Source organism: Anolis sagrei, chromosome 2 (assembly GCF_037176765.1).
Source record: "Anolis sagrei isolate rAnoSag1 chromosome 2, rAnoSag1.mat, whole genome shotgun sequence".
Classification (NCBI taxonomy): Eukaryota; Metazoa; Chordata; class Lepidosauria; order Squamata; family Dactyloidae; genus Anolis; species Anolis sagrei.
In genome coordinates, this window is record NC_090022.1 from 267,695,293 (window position 1) to 267,719,419 (window position 24,127).

General features: G+C 40.7%; 1 protein-coding gene and 1 long non-coding RNA gene across 2 annotated transcripts; both read left to right on the forward strand.

The window, feature by feature from the left end:
- Positions 1 to 8,042: 8,042 nt before the first annotated feature.
- Positions 8,043 to 10,208, forward strand: LOC132766414 (uncharacterized). Its single transcript, XR_009630464.2, has 3 exons — positions 8,043 to 8,147; positions 9,094 to 9,254; positions 10,080 to 10,208. It is a non-coding gene; the product is annotated as an uncharacterized lncRNA (long non-coding RNA).
- Positions 10,209 to 11,262: 1,054 nt separating this feature from the next.
- LOC132765371 (uncharacterized) lies at positions 11,263 to 23,153 on the forward strand. The gene is made up of 6 exons (XM_060759665.2): positions 11,263 to 11,352; positions 11,474 to 11,556; positions 14,446 to 14,668; positions 16,314 to 16,472; positions 19,948 to 20,067; positions 22,993 to 23,153. Exons 2-6 carry the CDS (start codon positions 11,515 to 11,517, stop codon positions 23,151 to 23,153), a joined length of 705 nt encoding a protein of 234 aa, XP_060615648.2. The 5' UTR covers positions 11,263 to 11,352; positions 11,474 to 11,514.
- Positions 23,154 to 24,127: the final 974 nt, after the last annotated feature.

Sequence of the window (24,127 nt, forward strand, 5' to 3'; positions counted from 1 at the left end):
TACAGCTTCCAATGATGTTGCTGGCTGAAGGTTTCTGGGAATTGTTTTTCAAAAAGTAACTGTTCCAACCTCTGATCATAATCATTTCCCTATCTTTCATCCTATCCTTGAAAAGATGGGATACACAAGTACTAAATACTGGTATATTGAAACAAGATGTCTAATGATACTTTTGTATGTTTCTGTCTTTCTTATTCCAAAGAAGAAGTGAGAAACTTTGTATTCTTTGCAACTTTGACTTGGCTCACAATGGGTGAGTTTTTATTTCCTGCGAAACTCTTTGGTCAAGAGAAACCTTATAATAAGATAGTAATAATAAATTGAATAGTGGGTTGGAAAGCAAGACATTTTAGCTGTGGAAAAGACAGGATAGATGTACAATGATGATGATGATGATGATGATGATGATGATGATGATATCAAGACCTCAAAATCGAACTGCAAACCAGCACAGGTGATTCCAGTGGTAATTGGCACACTGGGTGCCGTGCCAAAAGATCTCAGCCAGCATTTGGAAACAATAAACATTGACAAAATCATAATCTGTCAACTGCAAAAGGCCCTCTTACTTGGATCTGTGTTTTCACGTCATAATGATTAACGTGAATGATAACAGTGATACAAAAAACTGAAAACATAAACTGAGTCCCCTTTGTGGGGAGAAGGGCGGGATATAAATATATGAAATAAATAAAAATAGAAAAAAGTGATAGCCATGAAAATTCCAATTCTGATTCAAAATAAGGGATCAATCGATATATATATTATATACATTCAACCTGGATGAATAGAACTGTTTGAATTTGGATGGAGAGCAGAGCTATGGGAGCTTTCATTATGAGCATCTACATGTCAGAATTTATGCATGGACTGGTTTTCTCTCTCCACAGATTTCAGCTTCTGTGATCTCCATGGCTTCTCTGTCCAGGGAAGCACCCAAGGAAATATTGCCTCTTCCCTGCATGGTGCATTTTCTGTTTTAGGTAACTATGCCCTCTACTATAGATTATATCTGCTCTTTTCTTTTACTACAGCTGTTGTAACAGTGGGAGTGTGTGAAAGTGGTACTAATGTGAAAGACAAGAATGTACAGATTTATTTCAATAGTGATATTATTGACTAAATATTTAATGTAAATCTTTTAGCAGTTACCAACTCAAATACTTAGAATCATAAAGTTGGAAGAGACTACATGGATCATCCAGTCCAACCCCCTGCCATGTAGGAATATACAATCAAAGCACCCCCAACAGACGGCCATCCAGCCTCCTTTTAAATCTTTCCGCCGAAAGAGAATCTACCACACTCCTAGAAAGTATATTCATCATGCAACGCCCCCACCCCCATTTTGTTCCAGTTTGCCAGTAATTGCCTTGAAGCCACTTGTGCACCCTCCCTCCTTCTCCCATCACATGAGGGTTTAAGGACAAGGCATCTGTCCCTGCCCCCATCAGATGGGGGAAAGGATGGGGGAAAGGAAAGGCCAACTGCTGCATTGGCCTTTCCTTCAGGTGGGAAAAGGCACAAAAAAGGAGCTACTGAAAAGACAACTTAATGCCTGTTGTTGGCAAGGGAGCGTCTTGTGATGCTTCCTTGCTACTTCGGCCATCAATGGGGTGGGTCCATGGCTAGCATCATGTGATGGTGCTCAGCAGGCCCCATCCCCGAAGAGGAGTAAGGGGACAAAGGCCCCTTGTGTGATGTCTCCAGAGCAGTAGAAAATAAATTATTTATTTATTTATTTATTTAAAAGTTTTGTATACAGACCTTCTCACCTCTCTTGAGGGACTCTTGCCCACTCCTCAATGTGACACCCTTTCACATTTTTAAATAAGGTTGTCATGTCTTGTCTGAGCCTTCTTTTCTCCAAGCCAAACATAGCCATCTCCCTAATCTGCTCCTCATAGAGCTTGGATTCCAAACCTTTGATCATTTTAGTCACCCTTCTCTGGACACGTTCCAGCTTGTCAATATCCTTCCAGCACTGGATGTAGTATTCAGATGAGGATTTGACCAAAGCAAAACAGACTTCCCTCAATCTAGATACTATACTGACCTGGTCAGCTCTGACAGTGAGGATGAATGGTTGGAGCTGCAGTCCAATAGTTTTCAGCAGCCTACAGAGCAGAGTGTAGTAGCTGAAGAAGAAGAACCTTTTCCAGTAGTCGTCACATCCCAACAGGAGGAGCAAGCTGAAGCCAGCACTTCAGAGTAGGCTACTGAAGGTTTAACTGCTCCTTCTGATATGCAGTTTTTCAGAGAGCAAGCTCAATTATACAAGTCTCCCAGTTAACTGAGAAACAGGCTATCTATCCACAAGTCACACCTGTGGCCTTAGCATAAAAAACTCTTGAGTTCACAGTCTGGTTGCTGGAGGCAATGTCTTGCTGGATGATGTTATTGTGAACCCATTGTTTGACTGGTTTTGTAAACCCTGGAGCAGACATGGACTTAAATATTTTGGATTTCTTCTTGCAAATCATTATACTGTTACTGGAAGCTTTTAAACAGAGGCTGGATGGCCATCTGTCAGGGGTGATTTGAATGCAATATTCCTGTTTCGTGGCAGTGGGTTGGACTGGATGGCCCATGAGGTCTCTTCCAACTCTTTGATTCTATGATTCTATGATTATATGATTAAAGGCTTGTTTGAACTTGGAATGTGGACACTGACTACTGGCACTCGGATTATGGATTTAGGCTTTGATCCAAGAACTCTCTGGACCTCATCACATTGAGGTCCCTAACATGGCGACAGTGGTCAAATTTGCCAGATAGCATGATGAATCCATGTGGCAGCAGGAGAAACCATCATCCTGTGCTTCACATTGCCTCCTTCCCCATCATCTAGGCTCCGTCCTAGGGCACTTCCAGGACTGAACCAGGATGGAGCCCCACCAGAAATAGCCCTGTGTCATGTGAAGGGCTCTGTCAAACTCCATTCTGACTTCATCTTGGAAGTGTCCTAGGACAGAAACAGAAGCCCATGAGATGAGGTCATCTGTGTATGACCTCTGGACTTAGATATTGACTCTCTGTGTTTGAGTGTGAACGAGGCAAATCACGACATACATTCTTGTTGATGCTTGCTATATCAGTTATACTTACTTGCTAGATTAGCTGGAATAATGCAATGCTATACTTGTTTACTCAGGGGTAAGCCCCTTTACCTTCAGCAAGACTTATTCTAAGTGTGTGTAATATACTTAGTGAGTAAGGGAGAATTTCCAGTCTGTGGACCTAATCAGTTCCACAAAGCCACAGTTCTTCTACAAACTCATGGCCTCTAGAGTTTCCCCATGTGGCCCATCAGGATTGTGGAATTATCTCTGATCAAAACTAACTACAGGAATTTTTCACCTACTTTGCTCATCTTTTGGCTGGAAAGGAGGCACAGTGTGAGTGTAACTAACTATCCAGACTTAGGTTTTAGGGATATTCCTACCAGCTGGCAGCTGAGTTGGCCAGGGAACCTCACATGGATTAATACCAGGAACCAAATGTTTTTGAGGACCAGTACTTCCTGAAATAATCTGAGTTGTGGTAAACTCACATTTTCATTTTTTAATCTTTTTATTACCTGTTATCTTATGTTTTTTCTCTATCTCATAGATCCTTCTGATTGTGATTACTCTATGTGCATGTTACATCCAGGTGAGTATCTTTGTCAATTTTCCACAAAAAACAAATCCTGTAACCATTTTCAGAGGAGTAGCCATGTGAGCTTGTTGTGGCAAAACAAACCAACTACATAGGTAACAGAACCCAAACATATAGTTCTTATATGTGTTGGAACCTGTATCCACTCATGACGCACTGCAGCATCTCTCTGAAAACCAGTGCCAGTGCCTGTTATGGTAACACCTTGAAAAAAATCAATTGTAACCATTATTTAAATTTGCTTTCAATGTAGCATTAACTCACTTGGTTGTAAGAGATAAAAGGGGGGAAAATCTGGTACTTGTCATGGCATGTATACTGCCAAAAAAGCCCACTGTGGATGTTTTTAGGAATGATTCCACCAGAGAACAATATTCTGAGCCTGGACCTGTGGTTATCTAAACATTTCTCACAATGTTGTTATTGTCAAAGCCTAGAAAGCTTGTGAGGGAGAGAACTGACAGCAGAAGGTTCTAATAACTCCAGCCAAAAAATGATATTTCCCCCCCTGTTCTCTTGACAATTATATCATGTGGGTACGAAGGCATTGAGATAGGGCAATGTAACAGAAGGAGGAATAATTCCCAGAGACTCTGGCTGGGGGTGGAAGTGAGAGTTGAAATCCCAAAAAGTAACTTTTCCAAGTCCAGATTATTGTAGCACATAAAACCCAGATGTTGAGAGCAAGATAGGACAATAGAAGCCGTTTATGCACAACTGAGATATATGGGCAGCAAGCTTGACTTGGAAATGCTGCTCTGCTTGAATCTTTGCTTGATATCCATCAGGTTGCTAGTCCACAGTGTCCTCTTAATGGAAATGCTGACATTGGCCACAATCTCCTGCTTCGTTAAAAAGTTGATGATGCTATCCATCTTTAGAAGACCACTTTTTTTTGTCAGGTCAGGAGCGACTTGAGAAACTGCAAGTTGCTTCTGGTGTGAGAGAATTGGCCGTCTGCAAGGACGTTGCCCAGGGGACGCCCAGATGATTTGATGTTTTTTATTATCCTTGTGGGAGGCTTCTCTCATCTCCCCGCACGAGGAGCTGGAACTGATAGAGGGAGCTCATCCGCCTCTCCCCGGATTTGAACCTGCGACCTGTCGGTCTTCAGTCCTGCCGGCACAGGGGTTTAACCCACTGCGCCACCGGGGGCTCCTAAGATCACTAACACATTCAATCATAATTCCTTCTGCAAATGACCTGATGATGTTATATCATACTACTTTCTATCCACATGTGTAATGGGGTGTTGTAGGTTTTTCGGGCTGTATGGCTATGTTCTAGAAACATTCTCTCACAACCTCTGAGGATGCCTGCCATAGATGCAGGTGAAACATCAGGAGAAAATGCTTCTAGAACATGGCCATACAGCCCAAAAAACCTACAACAACCCAGTGATTCCAGCCATGAAAACCTTCAACAATACATATGTGTAATGCTCCAGTATACCAGGAGTTATTTCCCTTGACTTGATCCTGTATGTGCAATTGGTAGATTTAGGGGGTTTGCATGCCCCACTTTAGTTGGTTTGGCTGGCATAAATCCTTTCAGCAGCTCCTAAAAGAATGTCAAAATGCATGCCCTCTTTTCCAGTTGGGAGGAATAGTTAACAGGCAAGGTTGTTGCACCTTTATAGTATATTTGGAAGAAGAAAACAAGAATTTTGGGAGTTCTACAAATTAGGTTTTCCCAGTTTCTCTCAGCCTGATTAACCTTCTCATTCCCACTGAAGGTCCATTTGGACAGATGCATATATGTCAATATATATATTTTAACATATATGAATGCTCTCCTCCCTACCTGTCAAGAATGGCAGCTCAAAGGCTTGGGTGGAATTAATGGCTAATTGTTATGGCAATGAATTTGCAGGATGCCAAATCTGACTCATTCTGTTTTGTGGCAGGCAACATCATTCAGTGTTCAAGACGATTAGAATCTCAGCACTCTTACATTGCACGTTTTTATCTTTTCATAAACCAGTGGGAGGTGTTTCTCAGAAGCTATCCTCTAATTCTGGTGAATTCATAGTTTACATAGTAAAAATTACCATGAAAAATATATGACTAGTAATCTTACTTGGAAAGGAAGTCCTGTTGTGTTTAATTATACTTCTTCTTAGGCCAGTTTCTGCAAGATATCAGTCTCAGGTACTTAATAGACAATCCATAACACATTAGTTTTTAATCTGGCATCTCTTAGGCGATCCCTCATAGCCCAAGGATGATGGTCCTCCAAGTTTAATGTCTTGACGATTAGTCCATAAGTGGCTGCAGAGCCCTATTCTTGATCCACATGTTCTCTCGCAATGTAAGCATCGGTTTCCAGATGGAAGGCAGTCGCGGTCAGGGTTGGCTTGATGCATCTTCCTCTTGGCATGTTTCTCCCTTTTGCCCTCCATTCGTGCCTTTTCAAATTCCGCAGCACTGCTGGTCACAGCTGACCTCCAGTTAGAACTCTCAAGGACCAGAGCTTCCCAGTTCTCGGTGTCTATGCCACAGTTTTTAAGGTTGGCTTTAAGCCCTTCTTTAAATATCTTTTCCTGTCCATCACAATTACATTTCCTGTTCTTGAGTTTGGAGTATAGTAACTGCTTTGGGAGATGGTAATCAGGCATGTGGACAACATGGCCAGCAGAGTTGATGGCGTAGGAGCATCGCTTCAATGCTGGTGGTCTTTGCTTCTTCCATCACGCTGACATTTGTCCACCTGTCTTCCCAAGAGATTTACAGGATTTTTCAGAGGCAACACTGATGGAATCATTCCAGGAGTTGAGTGTGATGTCTGTAGACAGTCCATGTTTTGCAAGCATATAGCAGGGTTGGCAGGACAATAGCTTTATAAATAGCTTTATAAACCTTGGTCTCCCTATGGATTTAATCTGGTACTACTTAAGTTAAAGTAAAACAAAGAAAATTCACTGTTTTTCTTCTCCTTTTGTATAATTTCAGTCTTTAGTTCTTTTGTTAATTATGTTCCAGAAGGAATCAAAAGAATCCATACCTGGTTTTCTTAATAAAACAGTGAATTAGTTGAATTATCAAATAAGGTCCTTCTCAAGATATTTCTGGGTCAAATGTATGACCCTCTCCTATTTATTAATAATTCCCTTTTCATTAAAGGCATCACCTGCGCCCCAAAGATGCATCATTATGTAAAGTGGCTGAGATCCTACATCCCACAGGTGGATTGGAATATTTTACAAGATGGAGCTGCCTGTCTTTTCACTTTGTAGAATGCAAGGCCTACCTATGTTCTGCCTTGTTAACAACCTCACCTGAACTTCCTTGAAGAAGTAACCACAAGAATGCAGCCAACTACACTATGTAACAACATTTGAAAGTGTTATTTCCTGTTTAATTGTGTAGTACTTACTTTGAACTTTAAACTTCTTTTTTGTGGCTGCCACAAATTATGTTGAATTGGTTGAAACTCTAGGAGATATTCATTGAAAAACTATAGCAAAATGTGCTGCAGGATGTCCCACAAAAACAAAGTTTTTGTAGTTTAATAAACGTTTTCCATGTTTTTATGATGGAACCAATTAGGAAATGTCATTGATAACCTAGAAACAAAAATCGTATAACATAGTGCTATCTATCTGCACTTTGTTCTTCTCCCAATCCTTTTACAATCACTGTATGTCTGGAGATGTCCAGCCAATTTAATTTACTATTATATTATATTCTGTATTCAAATCTAATGCTCTTCTGTATTCAAATCTAATGCTCACTTTTTTGACCAAACAACCTTATCAAAATTGTGGTGCGCATTAGATTCGTGTCATACAGTCACCTTAGTGCTGAGCTAAAGCAAAAGGGGAAACTGCTTCAGGAGCTGTACCTGGAGCTCCTCTTTGAAGGACGTAATCTCTAATTAAATGGCCACAGTGCAATGCTATGCAATCTTGGGATCTGTAGTTTGGTGAGGCATCTGTATTCTTTGGCAGAGAAGGCTCAAAACCTTGCCAAACTACAGACCCCAAAATTGCATAGCATTTAACCAAAGCAATTAAAGTGGATTCATTCTACAGCATAGATGCACCCCAAAGTTTTCATTTCCATCGCTGGAAGCTTTTGTGTTCTAACACAATTGTTTATAACAAAGGAATTTTAAGCAGGCAGCAACAGTAATGCATATCTTTTTTGGCCAAATTACAAAGGGTGCACTTTTTGCTGCTGTGCATTACATTCGGCCGCAAATACTTTTTTGGTTTCAGGGTTTTGAAAATTGAGATTCACATTAGATTCAATGGCGCATTAGACTTGAGTAAATACAAGTATTTATTTACATGCCTTTGTTGTATACCTTCAGATTGTTTCTGACCCATAGTGACCCTAAAGCCAAGCTATCAGTTTTGGTTGTGTTATTTTTTTTCCAGATTGGCAAGATGATCTAATGTGCTTCTATGAGGAAGATGACGGCTTACTGTATTGTTCTTGGTTAGCACTCCCCCAGACATCTCTATATACAGTGGTTTTCGAATGGTAAGTAAGTGGGGGGGGGGGCATTTTAAAAATCATGCCAATACTTTCTCAGAGTAACTTAAATTCCTCTCTCCATCAGAAGTAAATATCAGAAGGAAGATTTTTCTCAGGATCAAAGCAGAGTGGGGAAGGGGAGACAAAAACAAACCTGTATAGTTGCTGTAGTTTTGGTAACAGATTACCCAGCTGATATAGTTTGCATTTTTATAAACCCTACATCACACCATCAAGTACCAGCATGGTATTGTGATTTATGTGTTGGACTATGACTCTGAAAACTAAGATTCAGATCCTCCTTTTGGGCCATGGACATCCACTGGATGACCTTGGGCAGTCTTTCACTCTTTTAGCCTCAAAGGTAAGGAAAGACAAACAAATCTTGCCAAGTGCATCCTGTGATAAGTTCACTGTGTGCATGCATTAATTCAAGTCATCTGTTGACTTACAGTGATCCCATGAATTTCGTAGGGTTTTTGGCAAATAATACTAAGTGGTGGCTTGAACTGCTGGAAAAGATGGATCTTTAATTGTATCTTAATTTTTGGCAGCTCATTTCAATGTCGGAACTCTTTCAGCAGGTCATTCCACAGTCTTGGGGCAGCTGATGAAAAAGCGCTCTGGGTGACCATTACCAGTCAAGTTCTTGCTGGCCGAAGTAACCATCCTCCAGTATAAAATTTCACTTGTAGCATTTTAAAGTCTTAATTAGACATTTAAAAAATAAATACCGGTATCTAAACGGAAGGGGAGGGGGGAGAGAATCCAAAGATATAACTGTTTTGACCTGGAATATCAGTTTGCAAGTGGATCATGTAACACCTTTACTGAGAGAATGATGCAACTTTCTGATGTCTATCTCAGATTACACTGTTTCTGATTTTCTGTGAACTTGCCACTTCTTTTTAGCCCAATTTCTGACTTTGCTGTATGTGTCTGTCTCATGAAGGGATAGAGTTTGTGAAAAGATGGAAACGACTGTATCGTCTATCGAAAGAAATTGGCTGTATTTGCATTCACAAGAAAATCTGACCGTATTGGTTGCCAGCAATTATTCCCAGGAGAGCTGCAGGACAACAAAGAAAATGTCGTTTATACCCAGTAAAACAAGTACAGTTCTCTTCTTCAAAAATCTCAAATTGTCATTTTTTTCTATAAAACATTTGTTATGTGGTGCTATTGAACAGGAATTTACATTGGCTGATAAATTCTAGCAACTATATTGCCAACCACCTGTCCTTGGCTATTGGGTCAGTGGGCAATCTTCCTACCCATTTTCTTTCTCTTCCCTTCTCTTTGTCTCTGTCAATGTCTTTCTATCAAGCCCAGTTTGAAGCCTAATCTGTTCTGCCCTCGTGGACGTACAGCATGTGATGAACCTTCACTGCCACAGTAGCAATGCATAACTTAATATAGTTTCATGATTGTGATTATGACTATCTTAGTGTAAGCCAACATGGCATAATGACTACAGTTGAGAAATCTACCCCTTGGAAGGGAAATTCAATCCTGAAAGAGTTATCATTGGAGAAAGGTGTCTCCAGTGAAGTTTTACCACCAATCCTTGTTTCCACAGCAAGCCACGTTTTTCAAAATCCAATTATCACAGGGACAGAAAGTGCACAGACAGCAAACCAAACACCACAAGGGTGTTAACCCTTCCCTATGCATGCCAAAGCTCTGTGTATATGTGTGTGTGTGTGTGTGTGTGGAGTTACACTTAAAAATATGCCTGTTTTGACTTAAATACAAATTCAACTTAAGAATAAGGTTACAGAATCTAGCTTGTTCATAATGTGTGGACTGCCTGTATATGGGAATATAATTTCTTCAATAATGGGAATCATTTGAACAAGCAGCTTCTCTGTCCTCTGCTCTTACAATTTGCAGATTGAAGTGGAGACATCTTAAGGCATTTCTACTTTTCCATTTTAGAAAAGTGTTCTTCACCTTCTATGATAACAGCCTATCAGTTGTTCCGTGAATTAATAATTATATGGGACTCACCAGAAGATATGCTGCAATATGAATTACAGTACAAGGAAGCAAAACTAGCAACCTCAAGCTGGACATCAGTAAGTCTATAAAATATATCTTGCCCTAGAAAGCAACCATTCAATATTGTCTCAGAATACCTTTCCTGTGAATTTCCACCTTAGCTTTACTAGAATATGAATAAATTGGCTCCGAATTATGGGCTACAACATTTTTTACTTTGTATCTCATTTGGGGTTCCCAGTGAGCTATTTGGTTGCAAAAGGTGCCCGACTTGAAGCTGTAAGGCTTTTAGCTCATATTGATCTCCAAGAAAATGCTGCACTAGTTTTTTACTGCCTCTCTGATGCATTATATAAGAACGTTGCTATTATTCTGGAAAATTGCTCCTCTATTTAACTTGCTCATATAACCTAAAGATCCTTTTAATAAGTACAGATTCAATACTTTGCATCTGACGGAAGTCAAGATTTTGTTTTGTTTTGTTTTTTGTCATGTCAGAAGCGACTTGAGAAACTGCAAGTCGCTTCTAGTGTGAGAGAATTGGCCGTCTGCAAAGATGTTGCCCAGGGGATGCTCGGATGTTTTGATGTTTTATCATCCTTGTGGGAGGCTTCTCTCATGTCCCCACATGAGGAGCTGGAGCTGATAGAGAGAGCTCATTCACGTTCTCCCCGGATTTGAACCTGCAACCTGTCAGTCTTCAGTCCTGCCAGCACAGGGGTTTAACCCACTGCGCCACCGGGGGCTCCTTAGTCAAGGGATGAGATGATGGCATATCCAGCACAGATAGTGCCCATATGGTTGTGAAATGATGGAAGATTTATCTCATTTTTTTCTGGAATGCTCTTTGTATTTAGATTGAAGTACTCAATGCCTCTTAATGTTGATATTTAAGATTCTATACCCTCAAAAATACCTGACATATGGGGGAAGCACAATTTGGAGTTTGCTTTGCTGTCCTGTTGACATTCCAGCACAAAATACCGAGTTTCATAACATTTGTAAAGATGAACACTGCTTAATCTCTTTTGCATTAAGAATGATTAGCTTAATTGCACTTATTTTCAGGTTCCTGTTGTGGATGGAGCCTTTAATGCAACTGTCTCCAGTGTAAAATTATCATCATCTTATGTTGCTAGGCTCAGATGTGTCCCCAAAGTCGAAAGTTGTTCTATTTGTGTTTGGAGTGAAGAGATTTCTATCCCACACAGTAAGTGTCAGGTATATTAATTGGTATGAAAAAATATGGATTCATTTCACTTTTTATGACCCTTAAACCCTTTTGAATATTGTTCTGTGCTGACATTAGACATACTGTTGTTCTTTAACAGAGCTTACTGAAAAGCCAATCATTTTAGAAGACACCGTTAAAATGATCTCACAAGGAAAGAGAAGCATCTTCCTAAAATGGACGGTAATCTCTCCTTCCGTTTATATATAAGGCAACTGCAGCTCTGTGACACTATTATGGCTTATGTACATGTCTAGGATTCCCACCTGAACATTGTTATAATCCTCTCAAGAAGATTAGGCTGAGACTGGTCTAAAGTCTCCCAACAAACTTCATGGCTTGGCAGAGGTCTTTCGCATGTCAACACCCTATCCATTTTATTAAAGAATGCTTACTTGCAGATATTCCAAAGTAAACCAAACTGGTGAAACTGTACGAGTCTTTTCTATGCTCCCTACATAAGTAGTATCCTATTCTAAGAGAATTCAAGGACAAAAACATAGACTGGGGAGATGAGTTCTTGTGATGTTAGAGATAAAAGGCATGCAAGGGTTGAAGTGTGGGGAGGACAGAAGTGCCTTTGGCCAACTGACTATGGGAGCAGGCTTGTAGGAAATGTGGATAGATGGGTCCAAAATATGGTAAAATCTAGTTTATTAGCTAATATGGCATCCCAAAGCCAGAAACTATCACCAATTTTTGATAGCAAGGCAGCTGGTAAAACTTGTTCAGCAGCTACACTAATTACAGCTAGCATTTGCAGCCTCAAAAATTGTGGAACGCTCAATATTGACTCACCAAAAGAGCTCTTTTCCTCTCAGGCCCTATGCCACTGTTCAATGGGGCTTGTGTGACAAGAACGGAAATGGAGCAATGGATTCAAATTGCAGGATAAAATATTCCATCCAAACATTAGGAAGACCTTCCTGGTGGTAAGAGCTATTCAGCAGTGGAATATGCTGCTGCCTTGGAGACTGTTGGAGGGCACATCCAGACAGCCCCTTTATTGTGGTAACTCCCGCAAGGAGCTGTCCAAATGATGTCCTGGACAATCCCGAATTAATTGGCTACAAACCAGGAAAACCCTGGTTTGGAGCAAATTAATTAGATAGTGGATTTAATCCGTGCCTTCTTGGAAGACACGGGATAAACCCACTATTTCTGGTGTCTGGACTACAGTCCAGACATTATCCCCATAGTTTTCTGGACTAAATTAATCCGGAAAACTGTGGGAATACCCACCCACTCTCCTCCAAAGTGCCCAAACTCTTTTGAAAAGTAAAGAAAACTTACCCGGCCTCCAGTACACTCTTGCAGCAGCTCTTCTGGCACATAGAAAAAATGCGCCAGTAGAGTCGGGAGGGGGAGGAGTGGTTTTCCTCCCTCTGCTCTCCCGGCGCATCATTTCTATGCACCAGGAGAGCTGCTGCAATAGTGCACTGGAGGCCAGGTAATTTTTTTTTATTTTTCAAAGGGATTTGCAGGCTTTGGGAGAGGGGTTAGGGCTTACAGATATTTTCGCAGGCCAGTCCCTCGAAAGCATCTGGACACCCACCCCAGAAAGTGCATGAGTGTGGACTGGCCCCCAGGAACATCTGCATTTTAAAAATGCAAATGGTCCTGGGATAACTGTCTGCCTGGAAATGCCTGGAGTCTCTTTCTTTGGAGTTTTTTAAGCAGAGGCAGGATGACTATCTGTTGGGGGTGCTTTGATTCTGTGCATTCTGCATGCAGAATGGATTTGGATTGGAGAGCCCTTGTTGTCTCTTCCAACTCTGATTCTAAGAAGGTTCATGCGTTTGGATGTTGGCCTTCAACTTCCTGTCCTACTCCATAATGGACCAACTGTCTTCCACCCTACAGTTGTCTTCCCTCACTTCTAGCATTTGGTGTGCTTATGTTTGCTGAAAAGTAGCACACATACAAACACCTTTCTGCCGATCCAGGGAGCCCTGTTGCCAGTTGGGAATGAGTGGAAACAGGGCCGCAGACTTCTATTTCCATTTATTGTGTTTCTTTATAGCAGCTCACAAACAGAAATCAAATATTGTCTTCCTCCGATGTCTCTTGCCTAGAGAAATATTTCTCTGTGTGGAGAAGACAACTTCTCTGAGAATTTGCTGATGTCCAGAAAACTGACAACTCTGTGTAGCTACACACCCACAGAACCTAGGCTGAATTTAGATGTAGCCATCCCAATCCAATTAACTACCATTTGTTGATCCAAGAAGAAGCCCTGGGAATAAATACACCCCTGTCTCACACACTGAAATGCAATACATTCTGATTTGTCTAACCACAGTTTCATATTTGAACTCGAAAAATATCAGTTGAATGTTTCAAACAAAGCAAGATGTTAAATCAGGATTGCTGAAGCTCCAGGAAACAGATCTCCAGGAAACATGGAAACATTGAATTCAAGTGCCAGAGAGAAAAAATAGGGATATAAAGATCACACTGCCATGCAATTTGTTTTCTATCCAACAATTCCTAGTTTGTTGTTGTAGGTTTTTCGGGCTATATGGCCATGTTCTAGAAGCATTCTCTCCTGACATTTCGCCTGCATCTATGGCAAGCATCCTCAGAGGTTGTGAGGTACACAACCTCTCAACTTCTGAGGATGTTTGCCATAGATGCAAGTGAAACATCGGGAGAGAATGCTTCTAGAACATGGCCATATAGCCCAAAAAAACTACAACAACCCAGTGATTCCAGCCATGAAAGCCTTCAACAATACAATTCCTAGTTTGTTGGACTAGGACTGATAAATTTGAATTGACTCATAGTAAGATGTAGAAATAATGTGCTGTGATGTGATATTTACAAAACAAAGAATCTCTCTACATCCAGAGCTATATGCAGAGCTAATTGGTACTAGAGCCCCTTTCAATGAAATTATGATTAATTACGTTTATTGCTGAAAATTTATCATTGTATAATTTACTTTGGTTATTTTTGCACATCTTGCAGCTTTAATGATGCCTATAATATTTCATGTCATTTTGTTACTACCATGCTTAATAACCGTGGAATGTTGTGCGTAATCATTTAACAACTATTTGCTTATCTTAGATAACACAAAACAGGAATACCATGGGATATCACATAAGCATCAGAAGAATCCCCAGCTATTGCACCAGATCCCTCAACATAACAGAGAACTGGCTATATCTGAATCTTTCCATGGCTTATTACAGAATCAAAATCTCTGCCTATAACGAAGCAGGAGAATCCCCGGCAGTTACATATCTGGTTCCAGAATTCACTACAGAGTATTATTCAGTTGGAAAAAATGGTAAAGAATCCAACTTTTCTGACATTTTAAACTATGGCGCAAGCATGGGCAAATTTCAGCCCTCCAGGTGTTTTGGACTTCAACTCAATTGTGGGAGTTAAAGTCCAAAACACCTGGAAGGCTGAAGTTTGCCCATGCTTGCTATAGCACAAAAGATTGCTTTTTTACTATTGTTGCTACAGTTGTTTCCATAATTTTGTAGGACAAGATCCAATAGTTTACTTCTATTGGTTCTTGCTGTTTATATCAGAATTGCTGGTTCTACCTCACCATCTTCTGTAACCCTGCATGCCCCACCCCAAACTTTTTTCACGCACCCCAAAAACCTACAAGTCCATGCTCTCCTATTGAAGCAGATTTTTGGCATTTGATATTTGGTGCAGCAAGTTAAACCACTGAGTTGTTGAACTTGCTGACCACAAGGTTGGCAGTTTGAATCCAGGGAGCAGGGCGAGCTCCCGCTCTTAGCCCCAACTTCTGCCAACCTAGCAGTTCGAAAACATGCAAATGTGAGTAGATGTGCGCGGCAGCCATGTTGTTAACAGGAGCAGGACGCAGGGAGCATACAACGCCCTTGTTGTCCCAGCTCCACTGGCTGCCGATTTGCTACCGGGCCCAATTTAAGGTGCTGGTGTTATCCTACAAAGCCCTAAACGGTTCCGGCCCAAAATACCTTGCAGACCGCATCTCGGCCTACGAGCCCACGAGGACCTTGAGATCATCTGGGGAGGCCCTTCTCTCGGTCCCGCCTGCCTCACAGGCACGCTTGGCGGGGACGAGAGAGCGGGCCTTCTCGGTGGTGGCCCCCCGGCTGTGGAACTCCCTCCCTGCTGAAGTTAGACAGGCGCCCTCCCTCATGGCCTTTCGTAAGGGCCTGAAAACATGGCTTTTCGAGATGGCCTTCAATTGAGTGCCACGTTATTGGAAATGATGACCGGAATGGACTATGACTATGAGATTGATTATGACCCCTTGATAAGACGAAGCGGATTTTTAGTATAAGTAGTTGTTATGTAGTAGTAGTAGAATGTTGTTGTGCTGTCTTGACCTACTGTAAACTGTCTTTTCTATGTTTTTGTACACCGCCACGAATCGCCCTAGGGCTGAGAGCGGCGGTCAATAAGTGCAAGTAATAAATAAATAATAAATAAATAGATCAATAGATCCCGCTTCTGTGGGAAAGTAACGATGCTCCATGCAGTCATGCTGACCACATGACCTTGGAGGTGTCTACGGACAACGCCGGCTCTTCGGCTTGGAAATGGAAATGAGCACCACCCCCCAGAGTCAGACACGACTAGACTTAATGTCAGGGGAAAACCTAAACCTTTACTTTAAAGGCTACAGCAAAAATGAAAGAGAAAAAAGTCCTAATTTTTTTGGTGTTAGATACAAAAGCTCATGTTTTTGCACAGTTTTGTATCTATGTGAAGGCATTGATTAAGCTTATGTGAATTTTTCGTCTAAGCGTGCATCGATTGTGAACTTCTTGTAATGCTGAAACCATCGTGTTTACCTTCCAGAAAAATCGATACAATTTCCTTCCATGTAAATGTATAATACATTCGAATGCCTGTGTGGAATTGTCTTTTTTCAAAATCTTCCTTGGCTTTTTAAAAATTAACATTTCCCTGTTTACCTACAGATTTACCTGACCAGATCAATGTCTCAAATAATCAAAATCATACGGTTGTTTCTTGGAATCTAAAGTACACTCCAAAGCGCATTGTGATTGACTGGGGGACAGGAATTGAAAACATGGACTTGGAAATAATATCAGGACGTATGAAAAAGAAAACACTAGGTAGTGAGTCAACTTTTAAACTTAGATTGAATAGACATTTCTTTCTCTAATAATTAAAGAACAGCATTATTTGTTTGTATATCAAAACGGTCATATTTTGTCCAATATCAGAAGAGCTCAGGATGATATAAAGATGAATTCTCAGCAGATTTCAGCAGTTTTAAGAATTTATTGCAATAGAAGTGAAAAAAAAACCTGAAATGTCTTAAGCAATTTAACAAGTTAAAAACACTTCCCGGAAACTTATATCAAAGCTATGTATTTGTAAGTAGGCTTAGGTACGAGGGAATTAAAATTGGGAGATTTTCTAATGTTTGTATCCAGTATATTAGTATTTAGAGAAGCTGGCAATGTGAACATTGGACAGTGGGGACATTGCACACCAGACACTCTTGTCATTTTCCTAGTGTAGATCTTTGTAATTCAATAACAGGGTTTCATAGCACCTCTGCTACTTAGCAAACTGTATGTAAATTTACAGTAGCTAGTTACCAAAGTATACATAAAGTTATATCCCCACTAGAAAGGCTTCAAAGGTTCAACCAGTTTCAAGCCAAGGTGTTTTGTTTTTTGTTTTGTTTTTTGGAATTTATCCATAAGTTCCCAAAGGTTTTACTAAACCATCATGCTTTTCTTGGTGCCAAAATGAAGCCAAAGCAGCCAAAATCAGGCTTTCAGAGAAAGGTGGGAAGTTGGCAACTGGGTGCCAAGTAGAGAAGGTCCTCCATCACCTCTTCACACACTGTATTGTCCCTAATGATGGGAGACTGAGAATAGTCCTGCCACCACATCTTAATCCTTGCACAAACATATATAGGGTAGAATAACTAGTACAAAGAAAGCCATTCATTTAACAACTGGTATGAAGATACATTATTTGTTTAACCTGGTTACTAACCCAGTTATAGTCATACTGAACAACTCATTAGCTGAGATGGGAAATAGGAGTGCCTATCTATGTCAAATGGCAAACTTAGTTACACCTGGAAAAGTATTTTGAAGGAACTATACACTCAAATGTGTGTGTGCCTGCTCTGGCAGTACCTCTGTCTTCATTGAAGCAACATCTCCCAAAAATAAATGTATGTAAATTCAAACCTCTGTTGTAAGATGGGGCTTGTTGATTAGCAGATCTGATTGGCACAACTATTGGCAATGCTACTGTCCAAGAAAACTTAGCAGTTAGCCTAGTCCCATTCATTGCAAGGGCTGTTACTTGTCACTGTCAAATCAGTTATCACAGTGTGTGCAGGTTTGCCTGTAAAAGAAGGGAATGTTTCCAAATTGTTTAGTTACAGAAGCAAGTTTAATTAAAAAATGTTGTCTGTAAGAAAAAAAGTGTATTACAAATGATGGATTTTGGGCATTTTATGAAATAGTCTTAAGGAACTGGCAAAATAGCTTCTGCATAGTGCTGGGCTTACAAAAAACTTCAATAGTGTTTCTCAACCTGGGGGGGGGGGGGGCGTCACAAGGAAGTTTCAGAGGGATCACCAAAGACCATAAAAAAACATGTATTTCTGATGATCTTAGGAACCTCTTTGGCAGGGAAGGCTGAAGATCTCCCCACCTGTCTTCTTCCTTTTTTGGAAACAGATGGCAAATCCTCCCACCAAAAGCCCTCCTCCTGGTCTCTGGATGTAGATGAACTAAAACTCCAAAATTCAACGTCAATGCCCACCACACCCTTCCAGTATTTTCTTATGGTCATGGGAGTTCTATGTGCCAAGTTTTGTTCAGTTCCATCATTGGTACAATTCAGAATGCTATTTGATTTTAGGTGAACTGTACATCCCAGCAACTACAACTGCAAAATGACAAACTCAGTTGCTCCCCCTCGCAATCTCACCAGTATTCAAATTTGGGCATAATGGGTATTTGTGCCAAATTTGTTCTAGTGAATGAAAAATACATCCTGCATATCAGATATTTATATGACAATTCATAACAATAGCAAAATTACTGTTACAAAGTAGCAATGAAATTGATTTTAAGGGATCGTGGCATTCAGAAGGTTGAGAAACACTAAACTACAAAATGCATAGGGTCACCCTAAGTCAACAAGCAACTTGAAAACACATTGAAGAATAGATATAATGCACCAAGTATAACTGAAATCATCTGTTATATTACATTATATCTTCTGGAGAAGATGGCATAGCAAACCATAATAAAGCTAGAAACTCAGAAACCAGCTAACAACAAAAAAAAACTTTCTCTATTCTTTCTCAACAAGTTTAGTTCCCTTGCTCCGCTCTTTCCATCACTGCAGTCACTGAGCACAAATTTCAGTATCAGCAGAAGTAAAATCAGTGATATTTAGACAAAGAATGACAGCCACATCAATTGCACAGACTACATTTCGGTTTTCCTGCTTGGACAGTCTGAGAAGTGAAGGGTTATACATTTCAGACAAAGACATATGAGAATGACAACAAAATAGCAGAAGATTCCCATTACTCAGGCCAACCTATTGCCATAAACTTTATTTACTGCTTTGTCACCAGATAAATAACTTTTCCTCATCTTCTTGAACATGTGTCCTTGCAAAGCAGGAGTATAACCTCTTAGCTTGCTATGAAATCCAGCTGTTTTGTGTGCAAAGAAAGCACCTCTTGTTCCGAACCTTTCACAGGATGCTCATTCTGCATATTGATAGGGATCGCACAGGTGATTGTGGCAAAGAGATCAATCAGGATTAGCCGTAATGTACACTGGAGGGCATTGGCTCTGAGTTGCTATCAATTATTCATCACCTCTCTTCCTTGACCTTCTTTTATTACATGTTTTCATCCTGTTCGGGTTGCTTTTTTTTTTAAGCTTCTGGAACAGAAAATCCATATCTGAACGATCAGGAGTAAAGTCATTGCATTTCAACACATCACCTCTACCTTGGAGGTATAGCAAGCTTACTTTGAAAGGCAAACACTGGGTATTATACAACACCTATTTTAGTTTAACAATAGAACAGATCCACTCATAATCCAAGGATGACCTGACATACATATGTATACTCAATTGATTAAAATATGAAGCCAAATTTAGGGAGTGTTTCCTTGTCTACTGAGGGGTGGGAGGTTCAAAGGAATGCCAGGGGTTACTTCCACAAGTTCCAACTTATGTTCCTAAAACTGGATCCAACAATTATTGCACAGGGTTGTTGTAGGTTCTTCAGGCTTAAGGCCATGTTCTAGAATGTGGCCATACAGCCCAAAAAACCTACAACAACCCAATGATTCCAGCCATGAAAGCCTTCGACAATAAATTATTGCACAATATCTGTGCCTTCAAGTCACCTATCGACTTATGGAGACCTCATGAATTGCATAGGGTTTTCTTAGGCAAGGAACACCCAGTCATGTCCTGCCAGTTTCTTGCTCTGAAAGATAACCTGAAGCACTTCATATTTGTTGAGAAGATTGTGTTGCTTCTTAATTATATGTTTTAAAGTAGTAACACCTGTATCTATGTCTAGGTCAACTCCAACCATATCGGTTATACAAGGTAATGTTGCATGCATTTCATGGTTCTTGTGAGGACTTCCTGAAGCATGAATGGACATTTGGCATGACATACTTCTATGCGCTGGAAGGAGGTATACCATCTTTTTTATTTTTAATCTTACTACTTTTATTGAAAAGTAGAACCATGGAATCATATAACTGAAAGAGAGCACAAGTGCTATCCAGTCCAGTTGCATTTTGCCTTGCAGGAACACATAATCAAAGCACCCCTGACAGATGACCATCCAGCTCCTATTTAAAAAGCCCCAAAGAAGGAGACAGCACCATACTCCAAGGCAGCATACTATACTGATGAACAGCTTTTATAATCAGGAAGCCCCTGGTCTTGCAATGGGTTAAACCCTTGTGCCAGCAGGACTGCTGACCAAAAGGTCGGTGGTTTGAATCCAGGGAGCGGGGTGAGATCCTATCTGTCAACTGCAGCTTCTCATTCAGGGACATGAGAGAAGCCTCTCACAGGATGGTAAAATATCCAGGCATCCTCTGGGCAACATATTTGCAGACAGCCAATTCTCTCACACCAGAAGTGACTTGCAGTTTCTCAAGAAGATCAGGAAGTTCTTCCTAATAGTTTGGGTGGAATCTTTTTTCCTCCAGTTTGAATCCATTGCTCTGTGCCGTAATCTCCAGAGCAGCAGAAAACAAGCTTGCCCCTTCTTCAACTATTTAAGCATGGCTATCATGTCCAATTGCAACTGTGTTTTCTCCAAGCTAAATATACCCAGCTCCTTCAGTCGTTCCTCATAGGGCTTGGTTTCCAAACCTTTGATCACCTTGCTGGACATGTTCCAGTTTGTTAATATCCTTCTTGAAGTGTATACTTTTAGGCAATCTCTGGATTAGCAATTTTGTAATAAGGAGTATAGTATAAAGGTCTCAACTGAGTAGGGCATTCAGTTGACTAAGAGCAAGTAATATTAACTGGAGAAAATTATGGGCTCAAATTCACTAAGGCAGTACTGATTGAGTAACCTAGACTTACACATTTGGGTCTGATTGGTATTCATAATCCCTATGTATTCACTAGTTTAAGGAATACTTTGGGACTGTGAAATTCCACTAGATGTCACTTATCAGGCAGCAGTTGCTCATGAAGCAACAGGGATCTGTTCTTCAGATGACTCATGTTTACTCTCTCCTTCTCAGGATTGATCTTCAGTGTAAGAGGTAATTGTGATGGGTTCTGACTGTTACACTATAGATCATTCACAAGAGAATATGGAACTGACGGTCAGCTACTTTCCAATTAACAGGAGAATAGGTTCCTGTTGCTTGCAGTGGCTTCTGCTCAATAAATGAAGATTGGTGTAGTCAGGCTCGAAGGCACAGTGTCAGTGGTTCGCAATCTGTGGGCCCCCAGGTGTTTTGGCCTACACCTCCCAGAAATCCCAGCCGGTTTACCAGCTGTTAGGAGTTTTGGGAGTTTTGTTAAATAAAAAACACACTTACCATGGGCAAGTCCAATAATTTTGTTGTATCTGCATGAATATTGCAGACTTCTACTCATCAAAGAATCTGAACCACTCCAGAGGAAGATATTGCAGCTGATGCCAGTTTTAGAATGAGAATGACCACTATTAGGATGATTCTAAGCCAATATGCTATATCTCCCCATCCCACATTAACCTAGAAATGTTTTGGGGGGTTTTTTTGTTTGTTTTTTTGCTGGCCAGTATATCAGTAGTTCAGGTATATCTCAGTCAACAAAGGAGATGTGTTCTTAGGCATTACTTCTTTAACATAAAATTTTGCATCAAGGTCAGAAATAACATAGAAAGTACAGCAGTTGGTTTCTACAACATGTAAATACAGAGCCCTCTGTGTTGCAATGGGTTAAACCCTTGTCCTTGCAGGACTGCTTACCAAAAGGTCAGCGGTTTAAATCTGGAGAGCAAGGTGAACTCCCATCTGTCAGCTCCAGCTTCTCATGCAGGAACATGTGAGAAGCCTCCCATAAGATCAGAGGCGGCCCTAGGTAATTTTCAATGGTAAGCAAACAGTATTTTGGAGCCCCCCCCCCCCAACCAATCACTGATATATATTTTCTGTTCGTTGTGGGAGTTCTGTGTGCCATATTTGGTTCAATTCCATCATTGGTGGAGTTCAGAATGCTCTTTGATTGTAGGTGAACTATATATCCCAGTAACTACAACTCGCATATGTCAAGGTCTATTTTCCCCAAGAGTGCCTCAAGTGCACCCCTGGGCAATATCAACTATACTGCAAATGCTTACTTTGCGCAATGGGTTGAGCCGTCCCTGCATAGGATAGTAAAACATCTGGGCATCCCTTGGGCAGATGTTTTACTATCCTATGCAGGGACGGCTCAACTCTTGGGCAAAGTCCTTGCAGACAGCCAATTCTCTCACACCAGAAGCAACTTGCAATTTCTTGAGTCGCTCCTGACATGAAGAGGGAAACCATGTAAATGAAGAGAAGTTTAACATGTTTCAGCTAACTTTTAATTTGAAATTAGCAACATAAACTCATGAAACGCAACAAGCGAGTCAGGTAGACATTAAGAATCCCGGATGAATACCAGTATGCCCAATGAAAATTATTTGCTCATTTCCTTTGTTTTGCATTTTCTCAGTTACATAGATCTTTTCTTGCCTCGACATCTGAGTTGCCTTGCTAAAACACAAATCCTTGGCCTTTTCATTTTCCATCTCTAGTTGCATGTGAAAAATCAATAGGTCATTTCTCATCCTAGTTATCTGCTGTGGATGAAGAATACACTACAAAAGCAAATTGACAGATTCACAGAGGGAACCGTTTTTCGGCGCCTTCCTGCTGAGGCGCTAAAGAGAGACAGAGGGGGTGGGGGGACACATTTGTCTTTGTAGTCAACTGAGGGAAAACACAGGTAGGGCAGCCAAAGCTAACAGTTCTTTTCTATCACCGGGTGTCAAAATCAGACATATATATAATGCAACTAAAGGATAGAACTGAGTATTATGAAAGGAAAACCTGTTCTGAAATGACTTCTTTTAAAGTTCCCAGGACAGGTCCAACTAACGTGACAATTCCAGTTGTCACGAAGCATTCGGCTCTTGTGAAATGGACGGAGATACCTGCACAAGAGCGCTTGGGATTCCTTCAGTCTTACAGAATTCACTGCATAGAAATCCCCAAAAATGTCTCTTTGAGTAAGTAACTTTATTGACTGAATATTATGATAAAAGCTTTATCATTCATCTTGTACCTGGATAAAGCTCAGAGGAAGGCATGCATTCAGGTTTGCAACAGAACCAAGAGCAGTTTTCCTTCTGCAACTGATTTTACATGGGTTTGAGAAAGGGAAGGAAATTTCCCATGGCAATTTGGGTTTAAAAGGAGCAGGCAAATAACCAGACAATCAGTATTAATGGGTCTCGCAGTGGGGATAATCCCTCTCCTAAAATGAGAGTACACTGCTGCAGCTATCAGAGAATGCTTGGAGTCAGCCAGTTTTTGCTTAGGTATTTTCCCACTGATCTCAATCAAAGTGGTTCAGAGCAGCCACCCAACATCATTTAACAAGGATCCTTATACAATAGGAAAATTCCTAATTCCTCTAGTGCACTTCTATGGTCAACTTCTGACAGAAGTTAACTATAGCATCCCTGTCGGTGTTGAGATGGACATCATCCACTAAGGCAACCATAGCAGTCTCAATTCCATATCCTGAAGCTGACTTGAAATGGGTCAAGGAAGTGTGTGTTATCCAAGACTGCCTGAAGTTAGAGGGCAACAGCCTTCTCATCACCTTGCCCCAAAAAGATTAGGCACTGGGCTGTAGTTATTAAGGTCCAAGGGATCCAGGGAGGGCTTTTTCAGCAGGGGAACCAGGGAGGGCTTTTTCAGTAGTTTCAGAAACTACTGCTTCTTTTAAACAAATGGAAATTTTGCCTTCCTGAGAGATGTGTTAATAATTTGTTGCATTTGATATTGAATTGCATCTCCTCCCTGGACGACCAATCAAGAGGGATAGGGATCAAGAAAGCAAGTTGTCCTCCTTACTTGCCCCAGCATCTTGTCCACATCAACAGTACTCACCAATTGAAAATGATCCGGTGTAATCCCACTCACAGAGTCGCTGGACACTTCATTGTTGTCTTCTGCTCCAATGACTTCATTTAAGTAGCAGTT

What these genes read in the sequence shown, in the direction of transcription:
- LOC132765371 (XM_060759665.2), top strand. Translation starts at nt 11,515, where the DNA reads ATGATCTCACAAGGAAAGAGAAGCATCTTCCTAAAATGGACG. An exon ending in TATGAAAAAGAAAACACTAG is followed by an intron (nt 16,473 to 19,947) that starts GTAGTGAGTCAA and finishes ATCTATGTCTAG; the next exon opens with GTCAACTCCAACCATATCGG. An exon ending in CTTCTATGCGCTGGAAGGAG is followed by an intron (nt 20,068 to 22,992) that starts GTATACCATCTT and finishes CTTCTTTTAAAG; the next exon opens with TTCCCAGGACAGGTCCAACT.